The sequence below is a fragment of the Episyrphus balteatus genome, chromosome 2 (genome assembly GCF_945859705.1).
Source record: "Episyrphus balteatus chromosome 2, idEpiBalt1.1, whole genome shotgun sequence".
Taxonomy (NCBI): domain Eukaryota; kingdom Metazoa; phylum Arthropoda; class Insecta; order Diptera; family Syrphidae; genus Episyrphus; species Episyrphus balteatus.
This window is the reverse complement of record NC_079135.1, coordinates 103,151,319-103,176,284: the sequence shown is the minus strand read 5'-3', so window position 1 is coordinate 103,176,284 and position 24,966 is coordinate 103,151,319. Positions and strand designations below refer to the sequence as shown.

General features: G+C 29.8%; 1 protein-coding gene across 1 annotated transcript; it reads left to right on the top strand.

Moving 5' to 3' along the window:
* Nucleotides 1-512: 512 nt before the first annotated feature.
* Nucleotides 513-24,966, top strand: LOC129908721 (programmed cell death protein 4). Its single transcript, XM_055985445.1, has 6 exons — nt 513-1,265; nt 14,835-15,811; nt 15,877-16,193; nt 16,262-16,372; nt 20,490-20,629; nt 24,549-24,966. Exons 2-6 carry the CDS (start codon nt 15,052-15,054, stop codon nt 24,619-24,621), a joined length of 1,401 nt encoding a protein of 466 aa, XP_055841420.1. The 5' UTR covers nt 513-1,265; nt 14,835-15,051; the 3' UTR covers nt 24,622-24,966.

Below are 24,966 nucleotides of genomic sequence, written 5' to 3'. Positions count from 1 at the left end.
ATTATGTCAAAATCGATAACTACAATCGATTTGAATTACCTATAATGATAATCTCCATCCAAATTGTAGGAGGATTTAATCGAGGGTACTTCATAAAACCCTTTGATCCCAAAAAAATTTTTACATGTGACGTCGCTGTGCAAAATATTCTTGTCTACAAAGGCCGGAGGCCCGCGCAAAAAATTTCCATTGCAACAAAATCCAAATCCAACCAAAAAAAAAAACATACCAAACCAATACTTCAACTAAAATTAATACAACCATAATATTAAAAGCCGGTTTTGTCACCTCTTTTCTTATATACTTTCAAACATATAAACCTTATATGAAATCACCTATACACACAAAATAATAGTATACAAAATATTTTTTCAAGTTGGAAACACAAACACACTCACATTGCCTGTCTTGTTTTGCTATTATTTCAACTCTCCCCTTCTGCTTCTCTTCCATCATATATTCATCCAACAAAATTTATATAGAAAATAACTGAAACCGCACCGCCATATCAGATCAGAAGAAATTCTCTTTCGATTGAAGGAAGTCAGCCCAAGCAAATCAACGGAAAGTTTATTAATTTTGGAAAAAAAAAGAAAAAAAAAATTCAATTATTTTTTTTCGCGATCTTATCACAGATTTAATCAGCATAAAAAATCAAAGCTCATCAAAAAAATTAACAACAAAATAAAAATTGGAAAAAAGTTGATTTTTTTTTTTTTTGAAAAACAAAAAGATTTCGGTAGAGGAGAGAATTAAGTAGAAAATTTCAATTTCTCTCTTCCTCTTACTGTGTCTCGTCTGTGTGGTGAATCTGAATACATATACAAAAAAATCATTTTTTTAATTAAAATAAATAAACTATTTTTTGCAAAAAAAAGTTTAATTAAACTTTATTTACCGGTTTGAGAAAAAGAAAAAATAATACAAAAAGAAAACGCAATTTTCAAAAACAAAGAAAAAAACCAGAAACTAGACTTGTTTCACAAAAAAAAACTTACCAAGTGGTGGAATTTGAAAATTCTTATTGGTTAGAGAAGAGAAGAGTGAACGAGAGAGACAGTCTTCTTGTATACCTCCTCTTGTCTGTATTATTTAATTTTTTTACCCCTCTGTGGTGTTTTGTCTGCACTCAAATTGAATTGAAGGCAAAAATTGGAACAAGGGAATAAAAAACAAATATTTTTTTTTGTTTTGTAGTCGATATCAAAATAAAAACAAGGACGAAGGACACAATTCCTGAAAGTGGCTACGTCATAGAACTAACGGTAAGTAGTGAAAAAAAAACCTTTTTAAATTTACCCAAAATATCTTATCTAATTTGCACAAAGTTGCATCATTATATTTAAATATTTGAAAAAGTATACATAATTTTGATAGTGTTGCAATATTGTAGTGGAGGTAGGTATAAAAGGTAATTGACACGTCACGCGGTTTTGTTTTTACCGGGTTATTGATGTTTTTTGTTTTTTCTATTTGAAAACATAATCGATCTAAAAAAGAAAAAAAAGAAATATGTTATCAATGGCAGTTTGTTTTTTTTTTTACATTGAACGTTTGTCTTATATACCTACAAACTATACAGAGTTCATGATTTTTTTTTTTTTTTTTATTACTTGTACTGAAAGATACTCGTAGAAGGTTAGAGAACATTTCCAGAACATTCTGACGTGGATTGAGGCTTGGCACAAGCAACTGCTGGTGGTTGGGTTGCCTTGCAAGTGTATATGTACCCTTGTAGGTATCTTGTTTTTTTTTTTGCATTCACCTTTTTGATGAAAGGATTCTGCGACGCAAAATAAAAGTGATTTAGTTTGAAAAAGCAGAACATTTTGATCATTTGAGTTATGCAAAAATGCTTATTTATCTTAATTATGGTTGTAGAAATTTATTGTAAAGATATGTGAATTTGAATTGAAGTTATAGTTCCTCATGGAAAATGAGTTTAACAGCTTTCAATACACATTTACTTATTTACATAGATATTGTAGGTTTACTCTTTACTACTTACAAAACAAAATAATTTGTTTTTATAAAATTTAAAGTTTCAGTGTCTAGCACTATTTAAAGATAAAGGTGATGGACAAGCTGCACCAGCTAAACTAACATCCGTACTATTTTATTTGTTTTTTTTTTTTTTGACAATTAAACATTAGACGAGTGTTTCAGTCACGGCCCTAATGGCTTGTCGTCTTTTATTTTGAAAAATGTGCAATATATATGTCTTACCCGTTGTTTGTGCTTTTCAATACGTCAATTAGTAATTCTACGTTTCCCGCTATGTATTTGGAAAAATGCATTTCTTACTTCCATTCACAAGAAAGGTCCAAACAAATTAGTGACACACTACAGACAGACCTATTGCTAAACTTTTTGTCATCCCTAAACTGTTCGAATCCATTGTCTGCGATATTGTCATTTCATTGTACCTCTGCTATATGTAAAAACCAACATGGCTTTGTGAAAAAGAAATCTACGGTCACAAATTTACTACAGTTTACAACGTTCTGCATAGATGCCTTTGAAAAGCATTAGCAAATAGATTGTGTTTTTACTGATTTCAGTAAAGAAACTAAGCACCATTGGACTTAACGATTGCTTTATTTTATGGATTTCTTCGTATCTCAAAAATAGAAATGAATGTTCCCAATTAGTGGAGTAACTAAAGCTCAAAAATTGGCAATATCAGGGAACCCGGCCGAACAGCTTAGATTTTGATGATCTTTTTTTTCAAACGTCGGTAATTAAAAATACTTTAAAGTCTATAGATTAAAAATTGCCGGTGTTGCCGTTTTGATTTTTTAAATTTAATTGAAGATTTTTGTGAACAAAAACAAAACTACTAAAAAGCTAGAAGCTTAGTCATATATGTAAAATTAAAATTAAGTTAATTGAATGAACGGCTTTTGAAAGAATGGTAATTGAACTCAGATTTTTGAAAAAAAAATTATTGAAAAAATTTTAACATGTCGTTTTTTAAACTTGGTCGTAATATAAAATGCATTTATTTTCAAATTTTTTTGGCCGCATTTATTATGATTTCAAATTATAAAAGGAAATGTCAATATGTATTACGGTTTATGAAAAAAATTAAAAATAATTTTATTTTCGAAGAACTTTTTTTAATAAAAGTTTTGAAAAAAAATGTAACTTATTTTTTTTTTTAAAGTTCAACATCTAAACATAAAATTATTTTTTATTCATTTAATAACCCTTACTGTTGAAAGTTAAATAGCAAAAATTTAAAGTTCCTATTTACCACAGTCTTTGAGAAAATTAATTATTTCAATGCAAAAATTCAGTTTTAATAAAAAAAAACCATTGAAATTGAAGTAATTTTTCATTTTTTTTTTTTCAAAAGTGTGATATATTTTACCTTTTTTGCTTCGAAATTCAACTGATAATATTTATGGCCAAAAATGTTTTTTAAATAAATTCATATTTTATTAGAAAAAGTTTGAAAAAAAGTCATTTTAAATTTTTCTAATAACATTTTTTTTTTTTTAATTCTGAGTTTGAGGACAATTTTTTCAAAAAGTCTTGATTAAATTTAGTAGATTTAAATTTAAGAGATAAGAATGAGCTTCTGGCTTTTTAAAAATGTATTTTAAAATATTGTAGGTATTGCCGTTGTTTTCAAAATATTTTTTTTTGTGTTTGAGGTCAGAATGTTAGAAAATTGCATTTATAGCTTAAACGATGGAAGATTGTCCCTTACTGCCTTTTATATATTTTCCTTAAATTACCTAGAGAATCTTTTGCTATCATTTGTTTTACGAAATTTAAGCGAAAAAAATGGTTATGTTAAAAAAAATGTTGTTTTATTTTTAAAAAACAATACGGCAACACCGACAATTTTTAATTTTTAGACTTTAAAGTATTTTTAATTACCTACGTTTGAAAAAAAAAAAATCGTCAAAATCAGAGCTGTTCGGCCGGGTTCCCTAATAATTTGCTTTAGTTACTCTACTAAATGGTTTAAAGTCAATTCGGGTGTACCACAAGGTAGTCACCTTTGTCCTTTATTGTTTGTCTTATTTATTAATGATCTTACTTCTGTTTAACTCTATGTCTTTAATTTATGCCGATGACGTGAAAATATTTCGAAAAAATTGACTCAGTAGCTGACTGTGAACTTTTACAAGAAGATCTTCAAAAATTCTGGGAATGGTGCAATACTAATCGTCTGTCTTTAAATATTGACAAGTATAAAATAAGGCGTTTTACACGCAAACATAATGTCCTGTCATATACTTATTTGTTGAACACGACTCAATTATGTAGTCTATCAAGTTTCTCTGACCTCGGTGTGGTGTTGGATTCAAAACTTTCATTCACTAACCAATTTTGCTTTCGACTGGAATCAAGTTCATTGTTCATAAGCATAATATTGCAATAGCAAATATCTTTGTCGAAAGAGATACACAAAACCAAAACAGATTTATCGATTTTTATGGAATCGAAAATTGGACGACACTCGCAATAAGGGTCTGAATAAAATAAATCAAAAGTAAAAGCAAAAAAACTAAACTGTGTTGGACCACTACCTACCTACATGAAAAACCAAATGACAGATTTTAGATCAGTTGATTTCATGACGATTTTCACATTTTCGTTTTATCTTCGCTCTTTTATTTCTGTGGCGCCAAAGACAAGCATTTAAGTTTAATGATAGTGATTTATGAAACTGTTTAATGATTTACAAAATAAAATAATCGAGGTAATTGTGTACGCAGGTCAATAAACATTTTACAATGTAAACAACAACAAACGAATACTTTTGTTAATCAAATCATTAAGCCTGGTACGTAGATCCGAGCTAGTTTTTAGCTTTTTAGATAAATATTTATTTATCTGCAAATGAAATCGAAAATACTCAAGTCAAGTGCACATGAAAAAACAGTAACATAAATAAAGCTGAGTCAAGCTTTTCTTGATTAAATAAATAAGAAAGCATATTTCGGTTTTTTATGAATTTATCAAAAAATTATAGACAAGGGAGAAAAGAAAAGTTATTATATGTCTTATCGTGGTAGTTGTTAAAGAATTCAAATTAATGATAAGTCATGTAAAATTTTCAAAATCATTGCATTAATGCTTATATCTTTATTCATTCAATCAAATCGCCAACTTGCACCTTTCATCTACTTTATAATATGAACTTTTCTTCCTTCTTAAGGAAGAAAAAATATTTACTTCTTTAAGCTTTTGTCCTATGTATGTTTTTTTTTTTTTTTAATAAACTCGTTATTTTTTGGTGCAAACAAAATTGAATTTTTTTTAATAAACACGTTATTATTTTGGTTCAAACAACATTGAATTTTGCTTTCAAAAACCATATCACATTATTTATGAGGCTAATTCTACGTCGTATTTCTGACACAATATAATTTTTATTCTTTCCTTTTTTTTTAATTAGAACTTTTGTTTATCTTTAAATAACACGCTTAATTGACCTACATTTGATTTGTTTATCACCAATTTTTTCACAAAAAAAAAATATGCGTATATACCTTATTTTTAATTCTATAAAATGTTTGGCAGATAAACCAAAAAAAATATATATATATAAAAATAAAGAATCTCTTGAAACTCATGAAATGTATACGTAGCATTTGGTTATGTAGGAGGGGGAGGTAGGAAGAAAAATAAGGCGGGTAAAAAAGTTTAGTGAGTATAGAGTACCTACTGAAATTGCGTCGCAAAAATTTCCACAAGTCTATCCACTTTTCAAGACATAGAAAATGATTATAGAAGACGTTCGTTATCAGCCCAATAGCATTGATGAAGATTCACAGAGAGAAATAATGTTTACGATTTAGAGTATAGATAGATATAGAAAAAAGAGCAAGAGAACGAGAAGAAACTTTCGTAGGGATAAAAGAAACTAGGTGCACACTTTTTTTTTATTCTTTTTCTCTTGCATGTTATGTTGTTTATGTAATATTTATTATGGTTATGTACATTGTACAAAATGTACATGTAATGATTTACATATATACTTAGTTCTATTTCAACTAGTACCTACTTCCTTCGAATTTATGTAATTCGAATCGAAACTCGATTTCCAATAACATAAATCTCATGTTTCCTTTAATAAAATACAAGTAATATTATTGTTTTTTTTTGCAATGTTTAAATTTAAATCAGTGCTGTCTTCCAAAGGAACTCGCAAGGTAAATATTTTTTGTATTGTTATGACCAAGACAAGAACGACTTATAAATAAAACATGTTCAGAATTCTCTTCACCTACCATCTTTTACCACCTTGCAAAGCCACCTTGGGAAGCTTATTGGTCTTATAAACTTGGAAGATCATAATTTCATATTTTCTGTAACAATTTGCCACTTCAGACTAAAAAACAATCGAAGTTAAAAAATCTGACTCGATTTTTCACAAGATTGACACTCCACACAAAGTTAGGGACTTAATACGTATGTTCGCAGATTGGTTGGCTGTAAAAAAATCCTTCCAATTAATTTCATTTGAAAGTTAGTCAAGAAGAATCTCGATTTACTCGTCTACCTAAACTTCTGTTTAAAAATGACAACTAAATGTTTAGTCCCAAATATTTTTTTCTGAATGTGCCCATTTACAAAAACAGATTTCATCTTCTATTTGTCAGAAAAAATTTAGGAATTTTACGAAAAAAAAACTCCAATGGAAAATGACATTAAGTCCGTTCATAAACATTGAACCCAGGATTAATTCGCATAGAGCTGAAAATTGGTACAGAGCATTGGAACGTTGATTAAAGTAAAATGTCAAAAGTCCCCAAAAGTCGAAGGTTAAGTGTCGAAAATGTAGGTTCTTCATATTACTTTGAAACGGAGGAAGCTATCAAAAAAGTATATGGCTGACTTAACATTTTTTCTACAAGCAATGGTTTAGAGATATCGCCATTTTAAAATGTGTCAAATGTCGAAAATAACAGTTTTTAGCATATTACTCTTACACCGTGAGTCCTATCGAGAAGTTTGCTTTGAAAAACTTGTAGATAATGTGCTCTCCTATATAAAAATGTTTTTATTTAAAGCAGTCGTTTAAAAAAAAAATTGTTATTTGTTAAAAACTCGAAAATTGCGAATTTTGTAATTTAACTTATAAAATTAGAGTTTTTTGAAATATGTATATTTTTAACTCACTTCAACGTTTTCCACAAAATAGCTTAAGATATGCTTCAGTAACACTTATCGTTTGAAAGTTAGTGCGCTTATATTTTCGACATTTAACCTTGAATAACTTTTTATGCACATATGGCATTTTAAACTTTTATCGATGTTTCAATGCTCTGTACCAATTTTCAGCTCTATGCGAATTATTTCAGGGTTTGCACTTTTATGAGTCTACTTTGTTTGGACTAATTCCTATGCTACCGTATGTGATTTTGGAGTTGATAAAACGATGACGGGTTTTGACTTGAAATTCGTCAGTCTCTCGAGGATTTGCCGATATGTGTGCTGGGAGCCAAGTTTTGGAGGCATGTTTTCTTCTAGCCATTCTTGGATAACCACCGTCTTTGAAGAGCTCCTTTGGGGGCGGTTAATAACTGTAGGGCTATGAACACACATCCGATTTTGCTCACGCGACGATTCAATCGCAAAAATGGATCACATAGAGTTCAATGCCTGAGACAATTTTCAAATTTTTCACATTGTGATCCATATTTGTGATTGAATAATCGCGCGACAAAAATCGTATGTGTGTCTTTACCTTAAATGAAACTTTGACCATCATTCTAAACCTAAAAGCCAAACTAATGGTTAGCGGAGTGTGGAGAAAAGAAAATAGTTTTAGTTCCTTGATTTCGAAAGCACAAATCGTTAACGAATTCCTGCTTACTTTTAATTTAGTTTTCAAATATTCGCTAAATTTAAGAAGGTAGGTATTTCGAAAACATAAGAACTACTCTTGCCCTCAGTACTCATTTCGTAAACTCTGAATCTTTTCTCAAGTTAAACAAACTACATATCAGCATTATATTTAAGTACATACATACATATATAAAGGTATCGCAAAACAAATAACAAGAAAATAAAATATAATAAGTTGAAGAGCAAGAACAAAAAAACAAAATTAAATGTAAACATGAAGCAAAAGCAAGTAAAGCTTCGTCAAAACATCACCAATACTCTTTAAAGCTATGGACACACCTACATTTCTATATTTTGTATTTTTTTCTTCATTAGCTCACATATATCTATGCTATGTACTGTAAAATCCATATAAAAACATTCACAACGCGTAGGTACAATAATGTATTTTTGGAACTTGTTTTGTACTCGTCGTCGTTAAAAAAATAAAAAAAAAAATACGAAACGATAAAGAAGAAAAACAAAAACAAAAAACTGAGCCGGCTTATTATTTATTATTATTTTTGTTTTTGTTGTTCTTTTTTTTGATGATAAGTCCATTTTTTAGCGAATGAAAAAAATAAAACTTCATAAATAAATGTTTATTTAATTCTAAAAGATATTCAAAACGAGATACAAAACAAAAACAACAATATTGTTACTTTTGCTTTGATGTTATGTATTTACATTAATTTTTTCGACCAATATTTTTGTCTTTAAATGGTATAACCTTGAACTTGAACGAGTGCGAATTTTGTAATTTAAGTTCTGCACATGTCTGGAATATGATTGAATGAAAATTTTACTTTAAAAAAAAAGGTGGTTGGTTGGTTGGTTAAATAACTTTTACCAAAAATTACATAGTCAGCCTTTTATATAGTAAAATGTACTTACTGGATACCTACTTTCTTATGAAATTGAGTATGTTATCAGATGACCTAAGCACTTTTTATGTATCTACAAGTCTCTACGTTGTTGTAGTTAGTTCTTAAGTTGAAGAAAAAAACATCTTTTTCATGAATTAAATGAAAAAAAGCAGGCACATCTATTTTCTGCGTTCTAAATTGTGACAGGCGCAGGAAAATCTTTGCTTTATTTTTTGTTTGTTTGTTTAAATTCCAGACAGTATAATAGTTTCCACCACCAAAATCAAGAAGAACCCCCTTCTTTAAAAAAACTACAAATTTGATATATGTTTTGATGTGGAATTTATTTACCCAGTGAAATTGGACAATCTTAAATATTAATAAATTAATGGCGCAGCAATTACCGCATTTTATGATCTCAAAACATAACTTTCAGTTTTATCTACGACTATCTACGCTATTTATAAGATAAATATGCCGCAGTGTATTTTCAAGGATATGCCTCATTGGAATAAGGTTATTTGAATTAAAGTTTTCACATTAAAAGTTAGTTAAAAAAAAAGAAGGAGGTAAACTTTTTTCGGTGGGCAATAAAATTCAATGTTGATTATCTCATCAACAATGCATTAATGTAATTTGATAAAATATAGTTCCGAATAAAGTATCAGTAGAGAATACACATTTGTATTAAATCCAATACGAAAGCAGGCCAATAAGTTTGATATCTTATTAAGTAGGTACCTACGATAAAAATAAGTATTATTTTTATACCGAAATCGTAATAAATGTCACAAGGAGATAACATGAAAATAAATTAATTGAAACAACCTTCGATAAGGGATTTATATAAAAAGTATAAATAACCTTGTTCCAAAACGAGTTGTAATAAAATCAAACAAAATTATACCTAAATAAAAAATAAGAACAACGCCCTTACTATTAGTATCTTATTTTTTTTTTTTTTTTTGTACAGAATTAAATCTCATAAAAACAATAAACAAAAACAATCTCGTCAAAATTTAACATATAGGTACTACTCGTACATAAATTTGTCTGATTTTGAAACAAAGCAAGGTGAAATTTAAGAAAACATAACAAAATTCTTCTGATCATAGTGTTCACTGGTTTCTGAGGAGGTATTTGTTTCTATTTTGTTTAAATGTTTGCCCCGCAAAAGTGATGTTTTTATTTATAGATTTATGTAGTGTATACATAAGTTAGCTAGCATATTGCGAATCTCTCGATTAAGTGTGAAAGATAAAACACACACACATGGTTTTGTTTTGATTGCGACGAACAAGACACTTGCTTGCCACGCGGAAAATGAGAAATAATATGAGAAGAAAAAAAAACGTGGTTTTCATTTTAGATTTTATTCCATGTGATTGCCGGGGGACCATAAATTTATATACGATTGGATTAGTTTCATAGCGCTTTAATTTATTCATTTGAATAATACGTATTCTTTTAAAATCAGTAAACTCAAGGCGGAATCAATAAATCAACATATAATTTAGAATTTTTTACAAAAAATATAACTTTTAATTTTTGTTTCTATCAAAAATTTCGCAGACAAAGTTTGAATTCAATTCCTTCAATATCAAAAAGTGAATAAATTGCAGTTTAAAGAAAGTACTTACGTCATTCAATTTAAAATAATTGGACCGCTTATGAGATAATTAATCTCTTATACATAAACGAACAATTCTGTTTTATCAGCTCTTATCAATCGCTAGATTCTAGATGAGCTCATGATGAAGGTCAAGGTTTCATACACTTTGTATAAAGAAAAAAAAAACTTTAAACATTGATTATTTAAATGTTGAAAATTTCGCTTGTGAACCTTATTCTCTAAATTAGGTTTTGCAAGGAATATTGTTTACCGTAACACACTGCCGACTCATCTATTGTCGATTTAAGACTTTTTGTTGGTGATAAAGAGATTCGCCAAGGAGTAAACTGGTATGGGCAAAAGTAAAGCTCTCTAAAGAGAAATACTCGATACCGAACATGACAGGTAAAATCCTGCAATCCAAGAGATTGCATGATCAAGAAATAGAATTTCGAAAATCTTGAAAATCGGAGAACTATTTCAAACGCCATTAAGATCCACTGATGAAACTAGAGTAAGAATATTTGGGGCTATTACCAAACATTTCATTCCAATGGAGCAATTTTCTAGCATCTCGAAAGAAAATACAAAAACCTTAACATTTCCATCATGTCAAAAAGCCAAAAGCCGTAAAGAAATCAACTCCTTCGACATTTATTTCAAGCGCCACAGCACCTCTTACACTCCGCTTCAACTGAATAAGCACACAAATTTTCAAAAGTATTTTGTCCATTTTTTCCTAAGATTGAGCTTTCATGTAACATTTGATGATGTTTACAGTTAGCTTGCGATGTTGAGAAACCAAATCAGAAAGAATAATTCTCAAAGTACCGCTATTTTTTTTCGTGTTCTCTTACAAAGCGTCCCATATGGAAAAATGCAGTTTTTTTTTGCGTCAACTGAATAGACACACGGTCTTTCAAGGTCAATATCTTCGTTGTTTATGAGAGTTTTGAGGTGTTTGGCATACCAAATCAAAGGTTGAAATGTTCTCAGTGAGATTTTGTCATTTAATTAAAATTTTAAAAAAAGTAGTAGATTAAAAGCTTTGAATACTGTCGACAGAGCTTAAATTAATTTGTTAACGGAACAAGTACTGACCGGGTCTGCTATAGCTACCAAAATTGATCGGAGTTTTAGTGTGTTGCCTATTCGTACTTCAAAAATAAAAGTTCGTACAGGAAAAATATGAATTAAGGTAAAAAACGGCAAAAATAGCAGTTAATCGACGAGAAATTTTGAGATCTGCCTCCAATTCATTTGACTCTGGGGCAAAAATCAAACAAAAAGCTGGTGTTTCTGCAAGTGTTTCAACACTCCGCAGAGTAACTAACAGCACGGATCATTTAACCTATTAAAAGTCCAAAAGAAACCAACTTTAAACAAGCAACAAAAAGGTATTCGTTTAGAATTTTCTAGACTCCATATGAGCTGGAAAAATGAGTGACGCAAAGTGTTTTTTTTCATTTGAAAAAGGTCAATTTTGATGGCCCCGATGACTTCAATTATGAATCCATCAAAATTGAACTTTTTCAAATGAGAAAAACCACTTTGCGTCACTCATTTTTCCAGCTCATATGGAGTCTAGAAAATTCTAAACGAATACCTTTTTGTTGCTTGTTTAAAGTTGGTTTCTTTTGGACTTTTAATAGGTTAAATGATCCGTGCTGTTAGTTACTCTGCGGAGTGTTGAAACACTTGCAGAAACACCAGCTTTTTGTTTGATTTTTGCCCCAGAGTCAAATGAATTGGAGGCAGATCTCAAAATTTCTCGTCGATTAACTGCTATTTTTGCCGTTTTTTACCTTAATTCATATTTTTCCTGTACGAACTTTTATTTTTGAAGTACGAATAGGCAACACACTAAAACTCCGATCAATTTTGGTAGCTATAGCAGACCCGGTCAGTACTTGTTCCGTTAACAAATTAATTTAAGCTCTGTCGACAGTATTCAAAGTTTTTAATCTACTACTTTTTTTAAAATTTTAATTAAATGACAAAATCTCACTGAGAACATTTCAACCTTTGATTTGGTATGCCAAACACCTCAAAACTCTCATAAACAACGAAGATATTGACCTTGAAAGACCGTGTGTCTATTCAGTTGACGCAAAAAAAAAACTGCATTTTTCCATATGGGACGCTTTGTAAGAGAACACGAAAAAAAATAGCGGTACTTTGAGAATTATTCTTTCTGATTTGGTTTCTCAACATCGTAAGCTAACTGTAAACATCATCAAATGTTACATGAAAGATCAATCTTAGGAAAAAATGGACAAAATACTTTTGAAAATTTGTGTACTTATTCAGTTGAAGGGGAGTGTAGGGGTTGAGGACCATATTGCGGTAATGGAAATAACATTGTATGAAACTAATGATTAAAATGATGAGGAGGCCAAAAGAAAAAAAAAATTGAAAGAAACTCCTAAGCTCAGACAGACAAAACTATAAAACCTAAACAGAATTCCTAACAGGCCACTGGAAATTGCGAAAATACCTTAACAATCTACCAACCAATCGATATTAAATAAAAAGGAACAGCAGCATTTCTTATGTCAATGTTAAAATTTAACTTCCAAAGGTACCCCGGAGAGTTTTGCTTTTCAAATGGCTTTCCTTAGTTAAATTAATTATTATTTCCAAATTGTATCTATTTATGTACAATATACGTTTTTATAAACACATCTATAAGAATATAAGAAGTCTTCCATCATTATATATATTCAAGTCAAGAGTTTGCTTTAGTAAAGGTGAAATTATTATTGTTATTGTTTACATTCTCGCTAGCATTCAAGGTCGAGTTTAAAACGATTTATGAATGAAAAACATTATTTTCATTTTTTTTTTATTCAATGGTTGTAAGTTGACTGGAAAAGAATAGAAAAATGCTAACATTCTTAAAGCTTTTAAGTATTTCCTTATATTTAAACTTGACACAGTTTTAAAAATAAAAACAAATTATTAGTTATACCTTTATAATAATATACCAAGACATTAATTGTTTTTATGGTAAACAAACTAAGGTATACAAAAATAAGGGAAATAAATTATTTACGTCGTAACTAGGTTCTTGTATGTGTGCGGATCTACGTTTGCTTCAACAAAGCACTGGCTACAAAATCACCTTGCACGACTATGGAATAAAAAAAAAACATTAAATTTATAGGAAATAAAAACATAAAAGACCGTAGAGAAATGTGGGTTGTTTACATAGCTCAGGAAAAAAATCTTATGTTTTGACCTTCCACATAACAATTCGAAAGAAGTTTTGTCGATTAATTGGTTGTAATATATGTACATTATGTTTATGTAGCAAGGTTATTCAATTGTTTTTCTAAGATAAATCAGTACATTTTTTGTAGATTGATATTTTTCATGAACTTATTTTTGTTGCATGGGAATAATAACCAGATACCATCTGATTTTGAGGAGTTAGCTAGTACAGAGTCTAGTAGGTACTCGAGGCTAAACCGACAGTACTAGTGCTTAGTTCTTGTTTGAAAAAATTATTTGATACCGATTAAATACTAAAATTAGGACTACCTAGTATCGGTATTCGGACGTAAGTTCAACTTAAACTTATTCCCCTTTGTTTATAATTAGGACACTGCTGAACTAAGCAATTGCCAACTCAAAATCTCGTTTTATTTATAAACAAAACAATCGCCATTGTTTGTTGAGTTACTTTTAACAAAAAAAAAAAACCATAAACAAAGGCATCTCAATTACAAATTCCATCAACGATCTCGTACAAAGAAAAAAAATACCCTTTACAGTTCACATCCCCTCTAAAAATGAACGAATTCCTGCCAAGTCAAAATGAATTACCTGTCTTCTTGTTGCATGCAAAGTAAAACTGCAACAAGCAGTCACCACAACGACAAAGTGTCCATTAATTATAATTTCCACACGTATTTTACATATCACACAAAGACCATATTGGCTTGAATAATCTGGTAGAATATAAAAAACAAACAAAAAAAAAAAAACCAACAGTCTGGACAAAGCAATTTTCCCATCATGACATGACTCTCCACTGACCAACCAGAATTTACATATATGTACATAAAACAACTGATTCCACCTATCGTTTCCAATGATGTCAGTGTACGCGTTCGAGGTTGTTACTGCTGCAAGATGTGTGTCGACTCTAAAAAAAAAAAATCTGTTCCATATTGTGATCACACATAGTAAAAACGTTCTGTTTTCTGTCGGCGGTACACAGACCCGACCGGCGATAAAACTTGATACTAACAATGTCAACGTCAAAGTTCCTTTGTTTATATCATCTCAAATAAAACCGCCAACGCTTAGAGACAGCCGCTTTTCTCTGACGCTTTTTTTTATTAAGTAACTTGATACTCTTTACTTACCTGCTGCTACTCATGAGTGGGGGATAAAATTTCCTCCTGCTCGGTTGAATGATCTTTCTCTATGTTACAATCTACCTGCCTGCATATACAAAATACGCAATGTTGCAATAATGTTTCTCTTTTCTTTTTCAGCATCGGGTTCATTAACAGAATCCGAAATTTAAAAAAAAAAATTGATTTTAAGGTACGGAGAAGAAGAAGCCAGAAAGTATTGATAAAAACAACACTAATATCAAAGATCTACACATCTAGAATCTTCTCCTCCGCCTTAAGGAACAAACCAATCAGAAAATCACATAATCTTCAACTGAAATTGTATTGAAAAAGAATACTCATCTTTAGCATCACAATGGAGTGCGAAGCTATTGCAGCCAATAACGAAGTCGAGTCACGTGAAAGCTCTGCCGAACGTGAACTCAACGGAACTAATGGAGTCGCCGATGAGTCTGGTCAATCTTCATCGGTTAATGGAATCAAAAAACCTCTACCAGTTGATAACCACGAGAATCGCATCAAACGAAAAGCCAAACGACTGATTAAACAAAATAGCCGAGAAGGTGCGATTACTACGAATGGTGTAGCTGGTTATGTGGTACCTCAGCGTCGTTGGAAAAATAGCCGAAGATCACGCAATGGTCATGGTCGGGGATTGCCAAAGAAAGGCGGTGCCGGTGGCAAGGGGGTCTGGGGTCTCTTGGGGTCTGAAATATTGGAAGAAGTGTGCGAGGATCAAAATGATCCCAACTATGACAGCGAAATCAATGACAAGAACATCGAGCTACGAGAAGTGATACCTGATATTTCGCCAGAAGAATTTTTCAAAATGGCGGAACCTGTTGTTCTGGAGTACTATGAACATGGTGATACCCACGAAGTGGCTGTGAGCTTTGATGAGATACTGACTGGACAGTTAAGGCCATATGTGACAAGTGTCCTGGTGCAGATTTCCATGGATCATAAGGACTCACAGAGAGAGATGACATCTGTGTTGATTTCGGACTTGTATGGGCGTGTTATTACAGGCAAGGATATTGAGAAGGGTTTTGATATTCTTCAAGAGAATTTACCCGACTTGATTTTGGATACGCCTGAGGCGCCACATATTTTAGGTAAATTTTTTAAAAGTCTTCTTAGGGAAATGGATTGAAATAAATCTATTTTTTTTTGTATATAGCAAACTATATGGCTCGTGCAGTAGCTGATGACTGCATCCCACCAAAGTACATAACTAAACCTGTTGACTTTGATTCAATGAATGAGCATGCAGTGGCTGCTGTTAAGCAAGCCGATACTCTATTACATATGAAACAAGGTTTGGCACATTTGGACAATGTCTGGGGTATGGGTGGACCGTTACGACCGGTTAAATTCATTACCAGAGAAATGACATTGTTATTAAAGGAGTATTTATCGTCTCGTGATATTCAGGAGGCGCATCGCTGTTTAAGAGCGCTTGAAGTTCCTCATTTCCATCATGAATTGGTCTATGAGGTAAATATATTTTATTTAAAATAAAGAAATCATTATTAGTTCTTTAATTTGAAATACTTGTTTTGCAGGCTATTGTCATGGCATTGGAATCTTTAAGCGTTAGCACTGAAGAAGCAATGTGCGAGTTGTTGAAATCTTTAGATCAAGCATGTTTGGTCTTGCCAGCAACTATGGAACAGGTAAGGTTTTTTTTGAAAACTTATGTTTTATCAATTTTTTGTGATTTGTTATCAATACATTGTCGCATGACTAAAGGAAACCAGTTGTTGTGGCATTGAGTGAAATAAATACAAGCAATGTTCATTAGGGTGGGTCAAAAATATCGAAATTCTTTTTTTTGATTTGGTACTCCGAAAAATCGATTGCTAGACCCTTCTAGAATATACACACCAAATATGAGCTCTTTATATTAATGGGAAGGTCCTCCGCTTTGCAATTTTCCATTTTTACATCAAGCTTCTACTAAAAAAAAATAATTTTTTTGTTAATTGACTTTTTAGCAAATTTCTTTTCATATTCTTGTAGGAAATTGAACGCTCTACAAAAAAGGCCTTATACACTTTTTTCGTTTATCTAACCGTTGAATAGATATTTGAGGCCCAAAAATCGAGAAAATCTTTAAAAATTCGTTTTTTGTTCTTAATTTTGTAACAAATTGAAAAATTATAGTGATCAAACGCGCAAGACATATTCTTGTTGAAAATTGATTGCTCCACAAAAAAGGTCTTATTAACTTTTTTCATTAATCTAACCATTCTAAAGATATTCGAGGTCAAAGTTAAAAAAAAATATAAAAACATTTTATATTTTAAAAAAATTTCTAATTCACTGAAACTTTATTATTTTCAAATTAGCAAGATATATTCTTGTAGGGGCTTAAATGTTCTACAAAAAATTCCTTGGAATGAAATTGATTGCTTTAACCGTTTAGAAGATATTCGTATCCAAATCGCAATGCATACGGGTCATAAGAAAACTATTGAAATCAGTGAGCATTGGTTTGGATACGAATATCTTCTAAACGGTTAAAGCAATCAATTTCATTCCAAGGAATTTTTTGTAGAACGTTCAAGCCCCTACAAGAATATATCTTGCTAATTTGAAAATAATAAAGTTTCAGTGAATTGGAAATTTTTTTAAAATATAAAATGTTTTTATATTTTTTTTTAACTTTGACCTCGAATATCTTTAGAATGGTTATATTAATGAAAAAAGTTAATAAGACCTTTTTTGTGGAGCAATCAATTTTCAACAAGAATATGTCTTGCGCGTTTGATCATTATAATTTTTCAATTTGTTACAAAATTAAGAACAAAAAACGAATTTTTAAAGATTTTCTCGATTTTTGGGCCTCAAATATCTATTCAACGGTTAGATAAACGAAAAAAGTGTATAAGGCCTTTTTTGTAGAGCGTTCAATTTCCTACAAGAATATGAAAAGAAATTTGCTAAAAAGTCAATTAATAAAAAAATTATTTTTTTTTAGTAGAAGCTTGATGTAAAAATGGAAAATTGCAAAGCGGAGGACCTTCCCATTAATATAAAGAGCTCATATTTGGTGTGTATATTCTAGAGGGGTCTAGCAATCGATTTTTCGGAGTACCAAATCAAAAAAAAAAAATTCGATTTTTTTGACCCACCCTAATGTTCATATTCCTCTGGCCCTCGGACCGATAATGAGCACTGAACTGAGTGACCGGAATTCACGCAAAAATGCATTTGAAATTATTTTTGACCTGTGATTTTGCCCAAAACGACTTTTGCAACAGTTCAGAGTTTTTACCGGAATTCACGTACGATCGGTAAAATTAATGTTTTGTTTGACCCATCACGTATGGCTCCGGACGGATCACGAGAAACTCCTTGAAAAATCACATTTTGCACCCATATCTTTTCTGTTACATGGAAGGTTGCCCTGATTAGATTAGGATTTTATGGGTAACATTAATTTTCCCAACAAATCAAGAGCGTGTTTTTTTTTAAATTGTCATAAAAAAAAATTATGAAATCACGGTTAAAAATCACAGTTTGAAATCACATTGAATTAAATATCATAGTCACAGGTATACGTAAGATTGAAAAATCACGCCTAGCTCATCTCTACTTTCTACGTACAGACGAAACTGATGTCACGTACAGACATATCTGATTTATTATGTCGAATTCCTTTCAATCCAAAAATCGAATTTTCGGCGATCTCGAAGCGAATTTTTTCTGAAAATCATGTTCCATAGAAAAAAAATTCGCCTCAAACGAAGCAGAATTCGAATTTTTTTTAATCCTTCTTTTTTGAGAGATTTACACGGATTTGCACACACACTTGGAACATTTGACATTTCTCAAACGTCAAGCTGAAAGATTCCTTCGTGTTTTTTGAGAATACCAACTTCAAATATAATGGAATATCGTGTTTTTATTCCGGAAAAATATGAAATAAATAAAAAAAACAATATGCGATCAAAATATAATTTTTCTTGGTGTAGTTCTTGTGAAAAAGTCAAATTACTGTGACTTTTCTTCTCGTGATTGTCTTCAGGAAATTTTTTTCTCTGTAAAACCACAGAATACGGCCAAATAATTAACCTTTTACTTCATCTTCACTCAGATCTTGATAGTATCTGCAATTTCCTGTTGATTTGGATTAAATTAAATTTATATTCCCGAAGCAAATAAACAAAATTATTGATCAAAGGAATCTTTGGTTTTATTTTACAGAAATTGTTTTGATTTCAGCTTGAAGTTCGTGTAAAAATTGTTGTCAAATGACACACACACAATCGCAAAAAGAATTCGGTTTGTTTTCATGTTCCTTTTTAACATCAAAAATTCGATTTTGTTGAGGCGATTCTAAAAATTGAAAGGAATTCGACATTAGTGTTCATATTTTCAAACTCGCGTTCGAAGTAATTCTTTTCTTATAGTTTGTATCTGTCGATGCCATCATTCATATTGAACGAAATCCATACTTTCTTTATGAAGATAATGAACAAAAATTAACAAACGTCACGTGCAGACAACCAAATTGAAGAAATATTTTGCATGGAGGTCTAAAATTTAATTGGTCGTATTCATAAACAATGTTTAAGCTGTCTGTTTTTAAGGATTTATACCATTTAAATTACATGGGATAAACTCTAGTTAAACAACAAATATGAACATGGCCCAATGTTTTAGCAATCTATAAAACTTAGTGCAAAGATTTTTAAAAGTGACGTTTCTTCCTGGAAATGAGAGTGTGGAAGGCTTTCAAAATAGGAACTTTCAACTTCATTGTACCAAAATCGCATCCCAGATACATTTTTTATAGTTTTGAGAACAGATTAAAGCCTGAGGGTGCACGTTTATGAGAACATCATAACCAAAATCCCGAAGCTTTCCTCCGATAGTCAAAGCGTTGTCTTGGCGGAAAATTATTTTTTCGATTTTTTTTTTCAATTACATTTGAATTAATAACTGAAACCATTATTATCTATTTTCAAAACTTTTTTGAATTATTAAGTAATAAGATATCGAAATTTAATTTTTGTCAACTATCAGTTAATAGTTGCAAATCGCAATAAAGGTTTATAAATTCAATTTGAAATACAAAAACAAAACAAAAACCCTTTACAAAAGTTTTTTATGGAAATGTTTGTCTGAAAATGATAAGAAATTCATAATTTTAAAGCACGTGCGAACTCATATATGTAAAGGTACATACATAGATTTTCAGCCACAACTGACGCGTAATTCCAGTATAATTTACAAATCATATCAATCAGATAACTGATTGTTATTATAGCGTCAATATTAGTTGTTTATTTAATATTGTAATTTATATATTTTCAAAAATCTTGATATGTCTATCAAGATATGGCTGGCATGCGAAACTCATTATGGCGGTTTATCAAATGATATTATATAAAATCAAAACAACACACAATACATGCTTCTGAGAATGGTTTGTTTGTTTATTTTTTTTTTCGTGTATTTCAAGTCTTTAACTGGTTCTTGAAATTGCGAAATAAACAAAAAAAAATGTTGTTTTGTTGCAACCATGCCTTAAAAAAAAAAGATCTTGTTTATTTTGTTTTTATTTTTAAATGCAACGAATGTTTTGAAAAAAAAAAGACCAATGCGAAAATAATAAAAAAAAACTGGTTTTCTTTAAATGTCATGCGCATAATGTCACCGCGCTTGCACTTGTTTCACAGGCTAACATAAAATTGAACGAATACAAAATATATATCTAACTACTTTTTTATTATGGATTTTGTATACTTATTTGATTTTTTTATTTATTTTTTATTTCTATAGGGCTTCCAGCGAGTCTATGATGACATGGCTGACATTGTATTGGACGTTCCGTTGGCGTACATAATATTGGATCGTTTTGTGGAGCGTTGCAGCAATGCCGGTTTTCTTACTGATAAAATTATTATTAATATGCCCTCTAGGTGAGTGAAATTTGTTTTTGTTTTTATTTTTATTTATTATTATATTTGTTTATTTTTTTAATTTTGCAAGCAATTGCTTGCATGAGAACTTGAATTGGTAAATTAAATTAAATTGATTCATGTAGTGCAATATAGCCAGCGATTAGGCACTTGATAATATTTCTGATAGTAATAGAAAGTTGTTTAAGTTTAGTCATCAATGACAATTATCTTGAGCTATTTATACTTTTATACGATTTGTTTGAAGGAGTTTGTTTATCATAAGTGGTGATATATTATGTAGATAAAAGATAGGGTGATTTTTTTTAGGATTCGCATAAAATTGTACTCAAGATGTTATTACAATTATGGAGAGTGTAATTGTGTGTCACACAATTTACTATGCCAAACTACTTGGTTTATTTTGACGATTGTACTTTTATCGAATGGGATCACAACTCTCTGAAAATAACATCACTTTTGATAGTTAAAACACATAAAATGCACAAATTGGGCGCACAAACATGCTCTTAGAGCTCAAGTTGCTTAAATTTTTTAAAACTTTTTGGTTATGTATTACCTATGAAGAAAATTAAAATTCGTTTCTTAAATGAAAAAACAACATTAAAGTGAATTTGAGCTCGAAAAAAAGAATGCAATTTGATTTTTTTTTTATTAAGATGTATTTTTAGAAAAAAAAAATTCGCCGTTTTTTTTTTTTGATTTTTTTTTTTAAGATGGTATGGCATTTTGTAGCAATTGTTAATGAATACCCAAAACCAAAATAAAATAAGTGCAAGACTGTGTTGCCTGAACTTGCTCTTAGGGTTCAAGTTGCTAAAATTCTTAAGAGTTTTTATATAGAAATTTTTAAAATTTATATAAAAAATAAAAAATAAAATTCGTTTTTCAAGGAAAAAAAAAACAACATCCCAAATCGAATTAAGCTCCAAAACAAGTATACAATAATTTCATTTCTGTTATTAAAAAGCATTTTTTTGAAAATTATATTCAAATTCGTTAGAGCTGTTTTTTATGAATAATTAAAAAAAAAAAAAGTTTTAAAATAAAATTTGTAGGCCATTTTGTATTATTCACAGTACACATATCTGACATTGGTCGCCAAATTGTCATGTTTTGACAATTTGGCGACCAATGTCAGTTTGAAATATATAACCTTTTTCTGTGTACTGTTATTATTAATCAACACCTAAAACCCAATTCTCAAAAAAAATCAGTGTCACGTTTTCGAAAATTTGATTTTTCAAAAAAAAAAATCCAAACTATTTTTTAAAATCCAAAGTTTTTTAAAATTTTGATAAAGCAATATTAATGCTTTTGCATAAAAAAAATAGTTAACAATCATCAGAAATTCAAAAAAAAAACCGTTCTATGGGAGATATCGTTCATAACGATTTTTGAAAAAAAAAAAAAAATAGATAGCCTCATATGATAAAAAAAAAATTTACCCTTACGGTATTTAAATTCTGCCAGTAGTATGAGAAAAAGTATTAAGTAGCGAAGACCAATGATAGCTATAGTGAATATTGGAGCATGAAATTTTTTATCATAAAACATAATCAAGAATATTAACCAAATAATAAATCGAGAAAAACACGTGATGTGATATCAACAATTGCAAATTTTTGTTTCCAAATCTTATTTACATACATATGTACATATTCTCCGTCAGCAAAAAATTTTGCCAAATAAAAAAAGTTTCTTGAATTCCTTCTTTTATTTACATATGAAACAAAAACAAGCAGAGAGTGTTAAATATAACACAACACATTTAACATTTATTTAATAAACGAAAAAAAAACTAACCTTCACATTTTGTTGATTTAAAAAACAAAAACAACAACAGATGTTAATATTTACCCAGCAGCATGAACGTATAGAATTTAAAGAAAAAAAAAAAAAGAAGATAAACCTGTTATCGGCTTTATTTATTTATTATTCTAGTTTCTATTCTTAACCAGTCTCTTTTTATTTGTATGCTAGTAGATACATATGATTATTTCACCTTTGTTATTGGACTCGTTTAACAAAACATTAGATTTAGATACAAAAAAAAAACATTATAGAACTTTTTAACAAACAATATAAGAATATTAAATACGCAAACTTTAAATTGCATCAGAATCGAGAAATAAAGGCCTTAGCTTGAAGAGTATATTTATAATCTTGTCGTAAATTTAAAAAAGAAACGGTGTTTATTTCCGATGTTTATTAAAGAACTGTTTCTATTCTACCCACTCAAATTCATGTAAATAGAAAAATTCTGCAAAACATAGAATTTTGTAATCACTTTTAGATACTCAAAGAAGAAGCTCATTATGCCATAATGTCATTGGCTGCAACTTCCAGCACACAAACTAACTAATGACTTAAAAAGTGTCCAAGTGCACATAATGCATTGAAAGCTATTATGAAGTTAACATCTCTTTCAGCGTTAATATGACCGATTGAAGCGAAGCAATCGTAGGTTTAAAAAGTCTCAAATGTCTTGTCTACTGCATACACTTACCAATGATTTTAGTGCAACAAACTTAAAGAAAAATGTATGCAATGTCTGAATAAGCTAAATGACTTTGTTGTGCACTTTAAATATAAAGCTTTAAATATATATTTATTTATCTTCGATGGTAATGTTTAGTTTTCTTATTGAAAGTTCATCTACCCCACCTTACTACCCTTGGAAAATACATAGTTGTTATTTCTCAAGTCTACCAAGTAAAGTGCAATGCGATAAATAAACAACTTGTGAAGTCTATTGCGAATAGAAAAATAGTAAAAATGGCAATGTATGTACGAATATGCTACTTATACCTTTTTAGTTCAATTTAAGTTATTTTCAAATGTTGCGTAGTTATTTTTATTTTCAATCAATACGAAATAAATTAAAGTTGTAAAGTAATATATCAAACCAAAGTAATAAAAATAATGACACATCATAGGGTATCATAGGGAAATTTAAAAACAATTGCTCAATATGAGAATTTTTTTTTTTTTAATTTCTTTATTCAACTCGAAATTTTACAACTTTCTCGAAAACGCATAGAACTATTTTTTTGAGCTTTTTTAGTCAATTTTTAGAAAACTAGTAAATTTTTGTTTAAAATTTTAGTTTACAAATGAAGGCAATAAATTCCGCGAATTTTTTAAATTAAATTGTATTGATTATTTTGATCAGGACAATACATAAAGTTGGTGTTGCAGGCATCTATCTGTGCCCAATTTATCAATTCAATTTAAGAAGTTGTATTTAATCTCAATCTCTCCTCGGTTCTATCGAGAACACGGGCATACGGTACAAAGGAGTAAAATCACAAAAATGCACTTTTCAGCTTTTGATCAAATAAAAATAGGCTCTTTCTTTTCTTTCATTTGGTATCAAAAATATAAATTTAGAGGAAATCTTTCCTATAAAAAAATAATCATCATTTATGGACATAGGAAGCAAAACACTATTTCAAAGTAGTGAATTTTTCGAAATTTTACAAAAATTGCATTTAATCAAAAACCGTAAGGATTTGATGTGAACAAGTTACCAAATTCGGAGAGCCCTTAAGTTGCAATCAACTTAAGGGCTCTCGTTCGGACCATTACTTTTGGGAAACCCTATATAATCTTTTTTTATAAAATATTTTTGATATGTAAATTTCACTGTTCTACAGCAAACTAAAAAGAAATTGTTTCGTTTTAATACAGTTGCGTGTATTTTAGCAGTTAGAATCTTATGTTATAAACTGATCCATTGACCAATTTTAATTTCTAATGTTGTTATGAGATTAGCAAATCACCTTTTAGAATGAAAAAGAACTCCCTCATATTTTAAAAAAATCATTATTTACCGTTAAAGTTTTTTTTTTAAATCTATGCAAATAACAACTTAAAACTCAAAAAACTTATATTTCTCTTTTTCTTGTATTTTCAGAGGGCGTAAACGTTTTGTCTCCGAAGGAGATGGTGGCCATATCAAACCACAAACAATTCCAATTCGTGACTAAAACTGCATTGAAATGGATGATTGATCTCGTTTTCTTTGATTTTTGTTTGTTTTAATGAAAAGAGAATTCTATAATTATTATTAACCTCCCCCATTGAAAAACCACCAACTATAAAGTAAAGATGAAAAAATAAAAACAAAAATAATAATAATATTCCTATACACACCGTAAAGCAAAGCAGAAAAACCTAGATGGTACTTATTCAGTATCGAGACAAAAGATATACATAAATAATATATTTATATAAGAATTCATTGATTGGTAATTAATTTAAAAAAAAATATGAACAACAATAATAATAACTAATTAACTTTTACAAAATTAAAAAACAATACAAAAATAAAA

Bases quoted from the DNA above. Each gene is read 5' to 3' on its own strand.
- LOC129908721 (XM_055985445.1), top strand. From the start codon at position 15,052: ATGGAGTGCGAAGCTATTGCAGCCAATAACGAAGTCGAGTCACGTGAA. The intron at 16,373-20,489 runs GTAAGGTTTTTT...TTATTTCTATAG, and splicing joins TGCCAGCAACTATGGAACAG to GGCTTCCAGCGAGTCTATGA. The intron at 20,630-24,548 runs GTGAGTGAAATT...TTGTATTTTCAG, and splicing joins ATTATTAATATGCCCTCTAG to AGGGCGTAAACGTTTTGTCT.